Source organism: Gekko japonicus, unplaced genomic scaffold, assembly GCF_001447785.1.
Source record: "Gekko japonicus isolate JY-2015 unplaced genomic scaffold, Gekko_japonicus_V1.1 scaffold2347, whole genome shotgun sequence".
Classification (NCBI taxonomy): Eukaryota; Metazoa; Chordata; class Lepidosauria; order Squamata; family Gekkonidae; genus Gekko; species Gekko japonicus.
Genome location: NW_015165891.1, coordinates 121,449 through 133,945, shown reverse-complemented (window position 1 = coordinate 133,945; position 12,497 = coordinate 121,449). Strand labels below are relative to the sequence as shown.

The window sequence follows — 12,497 nt, the reverse complement described above, 5'->3', positions numbered from 1 at the left end:
CCCTCTCCCAACCCCTAACCCCAAAGATCATCAATATTAGAAATTTTATTCACTAGAATGTTTATTTCATATTCTTAAAAAAAAAGGGAACAGAACAACAAAAGTATTCACACTATTTCACACATTCAAAGTTCTAAAGTTTTCTCATTAGCAGGTGATGGACAAGATGACCTGAAGTGTTGACCACCTCTGTAGTCTATAAAAGAAAGGAACACCACACGTAAGAGCAATGCAGGGAGGACAATGTAAATAAGGAACTTCCTAAAATTAAAACGATTAGATCACCTCTGTTTTGTCTACTTCATTTTGGTATGTCTTGAATGTATCTGCTGACCACAAAGGATGGAAACAGAAATCAATATGCTCTCAAACTAGCACCAAACTAAAAAAAAATCACATTAGAAACATCATTTCTAGGAACTATTTGGGTAGGCTTTCCATTTCCCTCCCATGAAAAGACATACAAGCCAATAGAGCTGCTACTGAATTATGTAATCCTCAAAGCCTCAATCTTGCTTTAATATGTAGAGAAGGCATAAGTGAAGAAAGGAATGGTTAAGGTATCACTCTAAATATACATGTGAAACATGACATGAAAAATACATTTCACCCCATCAGCCATGGATGTGCTATGGGCAGATTTCTTTATCTAGTACTCAGAACCTATGATCAACAAATAGAAGCCCTTGCATTTAGTACACAATGGACACTGTGCTATGTGTGACCCAAAAGATAAGCTGCAGCCAAGTAGTTTAAGAATAGTGAATGGCAAAGCTGGTATGGACTTCCAGGTTCCTTCCACCCATACATTGTAAATAAAGTATGAGTGTTAACATGCAAGAATGTCTTTAATATATTTATATACTATTCTTCCTAAGGAAGTTCAAAGTGGGTTCCAGTCATAAATACAATATACAAAAATGAAAACCACCATCCTAAAAAAAAAAATTAAAAGTGCCAGTATAAAAATCACATTTAGTCAAAGGTGCTTGTAAAAAACTGCCTTGCATTTTTTCTGAATTGCAGCAGGGATGGTGCTACCTTCATCACAGCTTTAACATTTAATTTTGAAGGCTTCTGTTCAAGCTTTTCACGGCTCTCTTTAAACAGGAAGTTAGAACTACATGCATTGTTTACTGCATCTACTGTGTTTTAAGTATCAATCCACCTTTAGTATCAGGGAGAAAGGCATATTACAAAAATGCTCAAATGTTCTAAAGAAACACAGCACCTGTATTTAATACAGTGGTTTGGCTTTAAAATTACTTCCCAAGCCTCTTCTAAAATGAGCATATATGCACATTCTCTATTCAGCAAGGAAAGCTTAGGCTTAAAATGACAAGTTATTCTTTAATAGCTTTTCCACTAGTATTTGGTTCTTTAAACATTCCAACAGTACTACAAAGTAATGGTAATCCTGCCCTAATACTCTTTGTAGAGAGATCTCTGGAGAACTAGGTAGAGAGGTTTAGGGGTTTAGGTAGAGAGGGGAAACAGGGTTTTGCTCCAGACTTTTAGAAATCACTCTCTGCTAGATCTAAAGGGAAAATAACATATCAGGTTCAAATCCCTACTCTGCCATGGAAGTTTGCTGGGTGACCTAGGGCTAGTCCATTCTCTCAGCCTAACCTGCCTCACAGGGTTGTTGTGAGGATAAATGGAGGGGGGGAATGATGTAAGCTGCTTTGGGCCTCCCGTCAGGCAAAAAAGGGGATTATGAATACCAAAATAAATTAAAATAGACCAGCAGAAGAAATATGCTTATCAATGAGAGGTGTAGTCCTATTTCTGTAGGAAGCCTTACAAAAATAGGTTATTATGTTGGGGACTTTTTTAGCAGCTGCTTACCACTGCAGGATGAGGTGGTGATGTTGTACAAAAATGGATAGAACTGCAAACAGCGGATTAGCTTCAGGCTCTTCTCACACTCCGGACACTTGGTAGTCAGGTCCAGGGCATGCCTGAAAGCCTGCAATGCTCCGCTAACATTCTTCAGAGCCAAGCCGGCATTTCCTAAGCTCAAGAAAGTCAGTGGCTAAAAAGAAAGAAAAGGAAACTTACATCAGCACAAACAAAAGTGAAGGCCAAAATTGTTAACTTGTATGCTTCGACAAATGATCAGGCTTTTAATTTCCCCTTTTGGGAAAAATGCTCCAAAGCCTTTTAACAAAGCAACAGTATTAGGTACTAGCACAGAAATTCTATTTGGCTGTCTATGAATCAAAACTAATTGGGAATTTTACAATATTTCATTTTTCATATCCTGGTACACTGTAAACATCAATATAGTCCTAGAATGCAGCCTTTAAATCAAAATTATAAATATATCATCAAGAAGTTCCAAGATGTTGTTGTTCAGTTGCACAGTCGAGTCCGACTCTTCGCAACCCCATGGACCAGACCACGCCAGGCCTTCTGGTCTTCCACCGTCCTCTGAAGTTTGCTCAACTTCATGTTCGTTGCATCTATGACACTGTCTAACCATCTCATCCTTTGCCGTTCCCGTCTTCTTTGACCTTCAATCTTTCCCAGCATCAGGGTCTTCTCCAGTGAGTGCTCCATTCTCATTTGGTGGCCAAAGTATTTGAGCTTCAGTTTCATTATCTGCCTTCCAGGGAACAGTCAGGGTTGATTTCTTTTAGGATTGACTGATTTGATCTTCTGGCAGTCCAAGGGACTCTCAAGAGTCTTCTCCAGCACCATAGTTCAAAAGAATCTATTCTTCGGCACGCGGCCTTCCTTATAGTTCAACTCTCGCAGCCATACATGACTACTGGGAATACCATTGCTTTGACCATGCGGACTTTTGTTGGCAGGGTGATGTCTCTACTTTTTATCATGCTGTTTAGGTTCGCCATCGCTTTCCTCCCAAGGAGCAGGTGTCTTTTAATTTCATGGCTGCTGTCACAGTCTGCAGTGATCTGGGATCCCAGGAACGTGAAGTCTGTCACTACTTCCACGACTTTCCCTTCTATTTGCCAAGGAGTGATGGGGCCGGATGCCATGATCTTAGTTTTTTTGATGTTGAGCTTCAAGCCCACTTTTGTGCTCTCCTCTTTAAGTCTGAGCAAGAGGCTCTTAAGGTCCTCTTCACTTTCTGCAACTATTTTGATATTGTCCATGGGGTTTTCTTGGCAAAAATACCGGAGTGGGCTGCCATTTCCTTCTCTAGGGGATCACGCTTGGTCTGAGTTCTTTGCTGTGGCCTGTCCATCTTGGGTGGCCCTCCACGGCATAGCCCACAGCCTCATTGAACCACGCAAGCCCCCTTGCCACGACAAGGCAGTGAAGACAAGATACAGGAGAAATAATATGCATCCTCCTTACAATAATGAGGTATCACTACTCACCTATTTGAGCAGTTGTGCCCCAATATATGTTATTGTGATGGTTTGTAGTTTTTTTAAATCTTAGAAGTGCTGTAGAAACAGCCGAAGGACTACAAAGGGTTAATTCTTCACAGAAACAGAGAGCCTTGATTGACAGGCTGCTTCAAGCAATCTGACAGGTTATCATCAGCTTAGCAGAGAAAGACTTTAAACCTGAATGCTGAGGAGAAGAATTCATTCGGAATTCAGCCCTGACTGAGAGCAGTTTAACACAGAAAGAAGAACTGGGGGAAAGTTGGCAAGGACAAGTGGGTAGTTAGATGGAAACTCCCATTCAGGCCAAAGAAAGGGGATAGATCTTCTAGTGAGAGAAGAATTTCCCTATGCAGTCAAACAGAGAGTTAGCTCGGAAGAGTGTAGAGATCCCTGGTATGGTGTGGTTAGAAACTGCTTTTAGAGACCTTAAGAGTCAGTTTAAAACACAAGACGAGTACTGGAGTTTCAAGAGAAGGGGTTTAGGTAGAGTGTACCAGCCTTCTGGAAACCAAAAGAGTCAGAGAATACATAAAGAAAGTGTGCTGGAGTGTCTAGAAAACACTGAAACAAAAGCCTCTAACATGAAGATTTTAAGTAAGTCTGAACAGCTTAAGAAAGTCTCATTAGCTTGAAACAAAAGGACTTGAAGTCTGTGCATCTACTGGTTTTACCTCTGAAATTTCAACCTCTGATTTCACCTGACCTTTTCCCTCTATGTTGAATACAATATTTTGTTAATTTGTAATATAAAAACATCTCTAGTGCTATTAAAGTTAAAGGGGACTCCCAATCCTTCCCTCAGGTTCCTGGGCTGAGCAAACAGCCAAAATATCATATTGTGACAAGGTGGGACAGCCAGAGTTCTTCAAGAAAGAAGAAAACACATTACTAGGGCAGCTCAGTCAGACAGGGAAAGAAAAATGGAGGGAAAATCTTGCTTCTGAGGGAGAGAAGTTGGACAGGGGCACCATAGTTATATATAGACTCTAGCTCTCTAATACACTGAAACCAGTGCACATAGAGGGCAAAAGGGCACAAGTAAGCTGATGTAAGATCCCTTTAACACAGCACCTATATATGTGGGAAGTGCACATGTTCAGTCTCTCCCTCCCAGCAACCAGGAACATTAAGTTTGGTCATTTTAGCTTCTAAAGAAGATTTCAGGCTTGATTTGATGTAAAACCCACTTATTTGTTGTTTTGGTGGTCCACTGCATGCGTAAAATTATCCTCCAACACCACAATTCAAAGTAATCAACTTTCTTCATTGTCCAGTTTTCACACTAATACGTACTAATGGCATGACTTAACTTGATCTTGGTCGCCAGCAACACATCCCTTAAGAATCTTTTCTAGCTCCTTCATGGCTGCCCTTCCCAGTCTCAGTCTCCTGATTTCATGGCTGCAGTCTCCCTTTTGGTTGATAACTGAGCCAAGGAATAGAAAATCTTTCAACAATTTCAGTTTCTTCATTGCCAACCTTAAAGTTGTGTAATTCCTCAGAAGTCATTACTTTTGTCTTCTTGGTGTTCAGCTGTAATCCTACTTTAACACTTTCTGCTTTTTTAATTTTTTTATTGTCTGATTTATTTAACCTTCAGCAGTAGTTGTTTTAAGTCTTCACTGTTTTCTGCCTATAACGAGGAGTAAGGTCCGTTGTGGGAAGAAATACAGCGAACTCTAGAAAGAGGCTGCATGTGAGTGTCCCTGCTGTGACTGGTGGGGCGGCAGAGAGAAGGGGAAAATAGAGGGAAGCGAGCCATGTTTATCTCCTGCTGCTTGGCTATAAGGCAGGGCTGTCTCAAGTCATTTTGCTGCCCCAAGTGGGTAGTATGGGAGGAGAGCCACATGCATGTTTTCTGGGTTTCAAGGGTCTGGAAAGCAGTTCTGTAGCCAGTTACAGGTATGCCTACTCTGGGTTTGGAAATACCTGTAGATTTGAGGGGTAGAGCCTTTGGAGGGCCGCGTCTGGGGTGGGGAGGAACCTTAGAAGGGTATAATGCCATGGAGTCCACTGCCCAAAGCAGCCATTTTCTCCATGGAGACTGATCTCTGTAGTCTCGAGATCAGGTGTAATTCAGAGAGATGTCCAGACCTTCCCTTTCCCCCCCAACCCCTTTAAATTCCAAAGCCACTTCCTGTTTACCACTTTAACTGATTTACAATTTAACTGACTCCCTGCTAATGTCCCACGGCCTTTTGGGACTTCCAACTTGGGAGTTGTAGTTCTAATTCCCTTTGCTATGGTTGTAGTAAGGCCAGCTGAAAACTACAACTCCGAAGGTGCAATGTGTCAAAAGTGGGGGTGTAAGAATGGAGGAACCAGTCACTCTATCTACATATCTAATTCCCAAGTGTGCCCCCTACCTGCAGATATCTAAATCTGCAGATGGGAGCACACTTACCCCAACCAGGTTTTCTTGCAAACTTGGGTGACTTTCTAGGTTTGCAAACGAATTTGAAAAGTTAAAAAAAAAAGTTACTCTTGACAGCCCGGCTGCTGCTTCTGCTCCTATGTAGCAGCTCCAGGCCTGGTGGCAGGGAACATCAGGAGCAGCTCTGGGCCCAGCTGCAGTGACGCAGAACACTGGGAGTAGCTCTGGACCTAGCTGCTGTAGCAGGGAACCTGGACCAAGCCTGGAGCAGCTCCCAGGCACTGCCACTGCTGGGCTGAAAAGGCAAGGGAAAGGGGGGGATTGACTGTGTGGGAGAGAAAGGGAAATATGGGGGTATTGGCTTGGGGGGAAGAAAGAAGGAAGGATTGGCTTGAAGGGGAGAGAAAGAGAAAGGAGGAGAGACTGGCTGTAGGAGACAGCATAAAGGGGGATTGTCTTAGGAGAGAGAGAAAAGGAAAGGGTGGGGGGGAGAAGAGAAAGAAAGGGAGATTGGATTGGGTGGGAGAGAGAAGAGAAAAGAAAGGGGTATTAGGTTGGGGAGAGAAAGAAAAGGAAAGAAGGGGAAGGGGAAGAAGCAAAGGTGGGGAATGTCCCCTCCCTGCAAGTTTCTTGCAGGTCCCCACTTGCCTTATCTAAATTAATCCAGCTTTTATCATATGTTCTGCATAAGAATTGAACAGATAGATAAAATACAACCTTGTCTGACACCTTTGCCAACTGGAAACCATTCTCTTTCTCCATATTTTATCGTAACAGTAGCCTCTTTTCCAGAGTACAGGTTTCACATCAAAACAATGAGATGCTGTTGAATACCCATTAGCAACCCAAATTGCTAATTTTCAAAACAGCTCAAGCCCTCTGTATCTTGATCAGAACTGGGGTCAACCCCAAACGTCCTCATTCTGGAGAATAAATAGGGAGGCCATTGTGCATTCTAATAAGAGGGCAAGGGAAATGTGAAAGGTGAGAAAGATCTGAGAGCAGGTGAAACACAGACAAGAGCTAAGAAACTCCCACCTGTGATCAGCAGGCTTAGAACTTGACAAGCCACTATTTACAGTCTCTTTTAGAAGGCTGAGCATTGGACAGTGGCTTAATTTCACCATATCAGGCTTTATTTACATGCAGAGCTAATCATTCTGGAAGAAACAACACTGCAAATGCACAGCATGAGGCAGCCACTTCAGCTTGACTACATACAACTGGTCAATCCTAGCACAGAAAAAACTTATACTTAGGGTTCAAATCTAACAAACCAGCAAAATTATAATATTTGACCCTTGAATGGCTTAAAAACAAACCAAATAGGGTAAGGAAATAAGCTTCTCTCTTGATGCACTTCAGAGCAAACACCTCACCTCTGAGCCATTGATGGTTAAAGCTTTTCGCAGAAGCTTGCTGGCATCCAAGTGAAGACCATAATGAATCAGAAGGTTTGCTAGATTGACTAAAGGGATATCTTGGAATTCATGTGGAGCCAGGTTCAATGCTTTCCGTAAGCAAGTGAAGGCAAAGGTGCCATTTCCAAATGCACGCCAATAAAGGCCAGCTTCATTGAGCACTAGCCATAAAGGATCTCTTGCCTGAAATTTTAAAAACAAACAAAAGAAGTGGGAGGAAAGGTTATCCATATAATCTTTACCCTCTCCTTTGTAGTACTAGTGATAAAGCCCCTTCAGATGCTACAGCTATACAACTTTGAAACATACTCAGCAATCATCAGCAGAGGGCCATGCATGCATGAAACAAAAATGCACACTCTAATGCAGAGGTGTTGAACTCATTTGTTATGAGGGCCGGATCTGACATGAATATCACTTTGTCAGGCTGGGCCATGTGTGCCATAAAACATAATGCCGAGTACCAGACATATAACCTTTACAAAGGACAACAACTGGTAAGCTCTGAGTTGGTGTATCCTCACTGCAAGGCCCCATGGGCTGGGAGAGGGGTACAGAGGAAAACCCACATGGGTGGACTGGAGAGCCAGCAGTACAGCTCCCATGCCCCAACAGAGGATTGTCTGCACACACACACCCCTGCAAATGCTGATCCCTGCAGCCATCTGGGGCAGCATCCCTGGAACTGCAGGCCAACTGGATAGGTATGAATGCAGCTGCAGTGGCTCTCACCTTATTGGTCCCTGAAGTGAAGGGATTCTGCTTGACTGCTGCAGATGAGGCTATCCCGCCATGCTGAAGCCATAGTTGGAGTGGCTCCACCCACCTGCCCACCTCCAAGCATCCTCCTGTTCCCTCCCTTTCACCAGTTGCTTGCGGGTCACATAACAGTCCTGGACGGGCTGGTTCTGGCCCCCAGGCATTATGTTTGACACCCCTGCTCTAATGGAATCCAACTATATAAAAACCAGTTCCCAAAATTCCACTCCACTATGTCACACTCTAGTATGACCAAGAAATACAACACGGGAAGTAAACAGAGGAGCAAATGACGCAAATCACAGGGAGAAGGTTTAACTCCTCTAACAATGGCATCCCTAAAGACACATCTTTATTTTCCTTGTATGCATGAACCCCTATGATTCATTCTATGGGGAAAACAAAGCCCTACTCTTGGTCACAGCATTGCAAAAGGAACAAAACCTGCCCTTCAAATAGCTTTTGACAGACTGAAAGATCTGGAGAAGGACAAATGCAAGAATAACTATTTTGACAGATGGGAATGGTCAGATGGGAAGGGGTTGACAGAAGCTGTTTTACTTGAACTGGTTGGTTTTCATGAATTACCACAGGGCCAGGCAAGTATTCAATGTGCCTTTATACTAATATTAAGGTAAAGATCTGATGGGAATCATTGAGACAAATTGTATGATTATGGCTTGGAACATCTTCCCCAAATAGATCAGACACTTTCTTCAGACACATTGAGAAAGCACAGAATTCTTACAATTTTAACTTGTTCTGCAGGATAACAAAATAGGGACTCCCCTTCAAAATTATTTTTCAGCTACATTGAACTAATGGTAAAACCACATGCCAGCTGGGTGAAGTTTGTTTCTGGATCAATTAAAAAGATTAACAGTTCAACTAGAAATGGTAATTTTTTTGTCAAAAAGATTACTGGTGGTTTGTAATATTGGAAATAGTAAAAAGAGATTCCAATCTTATTGTGCTTTTAGAATCTGACTTGAAATATTTTGATAAGCTGTAGATTGTCAGTGCTAAAGGACCAAATAGATTTTTGTAGATACATGTCTGTATTTCTTTTAAACAAAAAGCATTCTACATTGGCAATAGGCTACACTGCTTATACCATCTCTTCATAGCCTGGAAAGATTGTTCAATTCACGGCAATGGAGGCAAACCCAGGTTTCAAAAAGCACATGTGGTCCTGCCCCCTTGCTCTATCTAAGACAAGATTTTGACATCTAAGACAAGATGAGACAGTGGTGAGTAGAAAAGTGCTGTGTGGTTGGAGAAAAGACCTCCATCTCAGCCATCTTAACAGGACTTTTGCTAATAAAATATAAAAGGCAGTGAAGTCATAGTTGACGTTGCCAAACTCACAGTCATAAACAGGAATGCTGGGATCCTTACCTAATGGTAAGATCCTTCAATGGGCTTTAAGAGCACTAGACCATGGCTGCTTTTAATAAAGTCTTAGAGTGGTTCCAAGAATGATCACACACTCACATGAATGATCCCTCTTCCTTAACAGTGGCCTGCTTGCATCAAACTCAGTGGTATTAAGGCTAAAAACTAATGGTACCTTGCCCTTTATACAGGGATACATGCACTTGATCTTGAGACCTCTGCTGGGGAATGAGACCTACCCTCAGAACAGAATTTCTGCCAAGCTACAGTTATTCAAGCTTGATTTTCCTTGCATTAGAAGCAGCACTAGAACAATGAATAAAAAATACCCACAGGAAACCGAATTATGCCCTTTTAAATCCTTTGAAGTCAGTGGGATTTGAAGGATATAATAATTTTGGAATGCAACACTTATGTAGCACTGCATATTTTCTTTATTCTGGCCAGTATTTAATAATGGCAACAGCAACATTTTATGAGATTTTCCTCAGTTGCTTCATTTGTTGAAACGGCAGGTCAGATATACATAGCAAAGTTATTGCTACGGAGTACGAAGATTATTGGTCTGTAATCTGCTGCTCCACAGCTTTCTGTATCCCCAGAGGAATAACTTATTTATTTTCAATTATGCCACAGTTTGCTTGAAATGAGTTAAGCTTCTAGTGACCCTTGCACTGCAGATTTTTTATTTGCAGATACTGTGTTGGCTCCTTCAGGTCTGTTTTGCTAATGATGGTGCTTTCCTCTGGGACAAGAAGCCCTGGTCTCACTTAAGAGGTTCTGCCACCAGAGGAATAACTTATTTAGCTAGTTAGTTAATTTATACGCTGCCTTTCTCCCCCAAAGTAAACTCAAAGTGGCTTACATCGTTTTTTCTCTCCATTATTTTATCCTTACAACCCTATGAGGTAGCCTCTTGTGTGGGAAGTCTCCTTGCACTGGTAGAAAGCACCATCATCAGCAGAATGGATCCATAGGATCCAGATCTCTGGACATGAGTAAGGGAGAGCATACTTTTATCTTAGTTTTACTGCATGGCCTCAATAATTTTTGTGCATGGAGGCTGTAAAATTTGACATGGTTAGGAATTTTCTATGTCATCCTGGTTATTTGTTGTTTAAATGAAATCAGTAAAATGCCTTAAATTACAAAATAGATACTTGCCTCCATGTAGATCACAGTGCTCATGGACTCTGACAATAATGTTGTATACTCAAGGAGGTAAGCAAAAAGTACACATTGCAGTAACTATGGGTATACTTGCCTTTACAATGGCATGATGGATAAACGATCCTATTTGCTGCTGGGAAGACAAGTGATTGCTGACACGAGAGTATAAGATCTGGACAATACAAAAAGAACATTGAAAATTCTAACCAGAAGTATAAAAGTTAATCAAAAAAGCCAGCTTGGTTATTCAGATTTACTGCCCTGAAGGATAGCCAGATTATCACAAAGTAAATAGCTGACAAAGCATATATTCTGAAGATTGTGGCTAAATTGGCAAGACTAAATTTTTGGGGAAAACCCAAACTGCTACATTGATTTCATAAGCTTCGTATAGATGCAGTTTGACCCAGAGAATAAAAAAATATAAAATAAGTACCAGGTTATGCTGGTGAAGAATGGTTTATGACACTTTTCTAACAGCAGAACAGACAGCAAAGAAGTGAAAACTGGGCTACAACCAGAGTGTCTCAGTTTTATTGCATGGAGCCCTGATACTTGGCATTAGACATGAGAGAAAGACATAATAATTTCCTCCCACCCTCAATAATTCAGAGCAGACAATATACCCATAAGTGACTTAGAATAGCAGTGGCTGCTCTTTTCACTTATTTGCTGGGGACACACACACACAGTACTTAGCATTTATGTAACACTTTAGAGTGTTCAAGGTACTTCATATACATAAACTTGCTGTAATCCTTACAAACAATTTGGTAAAGTAGGTCAAATTCTATTATTTCCATATTGCAAATTGACAGGTGAGTCTGAGATACAGTGCCTTGCCTAAGAGAGATTTGAATCAGGGGATTCCTGATTTGTAGCTCAGCTTTTAGCTATTATACTAACACATGAATTAATTTAATATACTTGCAGAAAGTGATAGAATAAACTAATTTATAAGAACTCTGTCAGCTAGCCAAAGAAATCAAGGCCAAAGGATCTAATCAGTGCCAAAGAGGGTGCTGCCTTGATTGACTTGCATCCAAATTTGGTTTTGTGTGAGAGGACTTCTTGCTTTTGAGAACATTCCAAGACTGGAAACAGCTAGTTGCAGGATAAATAAGACACTGAAAACACACACATTTCTTACTTGCTTTGCATGACTGTCTGGCATATTTTCCTTCAGGTCCAGATGACTGTCTAGTTCTTTGAAGAACAAGTAGAATGAGTCTGCAGCATGGGCATCAGAAATGGAAGAACAATCTGGCTCATAGAGATCTGTATCTGCATGGTCCTCTTCTGCACTGTCGAGTACTGAATATATCCTAACAATCACAGGAATCAACACACAAGTATATAATACAACTGATTTTACCACTCAGAGCATGGCTACATCCGTGTAGAATCAGCAGCAGCAGAACCAATGCTCCTTGTTATTTGTCAGATAACACACAAGAACTTTCAGTTGGTGCTCTCTGCCATATCATATCACTGAATGCCCACTAAAAGAATATTGTGTAGTATGATACTATACAGGCTTACTTGGAAGAGCTTTTTTAAGAGCGTATCTGTTAGTTCAATGATATTTACTCACAAATGTAAGATTACATTTAAATTCCACTTTTCTTTTCAATTTTTAATTTTTTAAAAAAAAATCCACAAAAAAGCATCTTACAGTTTCGCTTACAACATATCATGGTACCGAGATTCTTCCATTATCCCACTTTTCTGATTGACCAAATACATACCTTTGTCCCCTGTTCTCTGGATGCAGGAAATAGGTTGGTAGTTCCTCTGAGGTGGGGATAGTTGCATAGGATTTTATACAATCTGATCTTTTAGGCCACAGAACACTCTGCTTTTCCTAGTCAAAGAAAGCACAGACTTCCTTAGATGGTTAAGAATACTGTTAATTTTATTACTCTTTTGATTAGCTAGTTGCTGAGATAACGTATTCAAAATAGAGGCACCCTGAAATTCAAAGCATTTCAATTTCCAGAGTTTATGAAGCTA

The 12,497-nt window shown here is 41.0% G+C and overlaps 1 protein-coding gene across 2 annotated transcripts in view; it reads right to left on the bottom strand.

Annotated features, from left to right (window-relative positions):
• TTC17 (tetratricopeptide repeat domain 17) overlaps window positions 1–12,497 on the bottom strand; it is an 82,530-nt gene that overhangs the window by 43,837 nt on the left and 26,196 nt on the right. Inside the window, exons 12-16 of one of the 2 annotated variants that reach the window (XM_015411337.1) lie at window positions 12,233–12,348; window positions 11,626–11,809; window positions 10,579–10,656; window positions 7,119–7,343; window positions 1,849–2,035 (exon numbers count right to left, since the gene is read on the bottom strand). In XM_015411337.1, the coding sequence (XP_015266823.1) occupies window positions 1,849–2,035; window positions 7,119–7,343; window positions 10,579–10,656; window positions 11,626–11,809; window positions 12,233–12,348 (790 nt within the window). The remainder of the gene's footprint in view (window positions 1–1,848; window positions 2,036–7,118; window positions 7,344–10,578; window positions 10,657–11,625; window positions 11,810–12,232; window positions 12,349–12,497) is intronic. The other variant, XM_015411338.1, reaches the window with a different exon arrangement.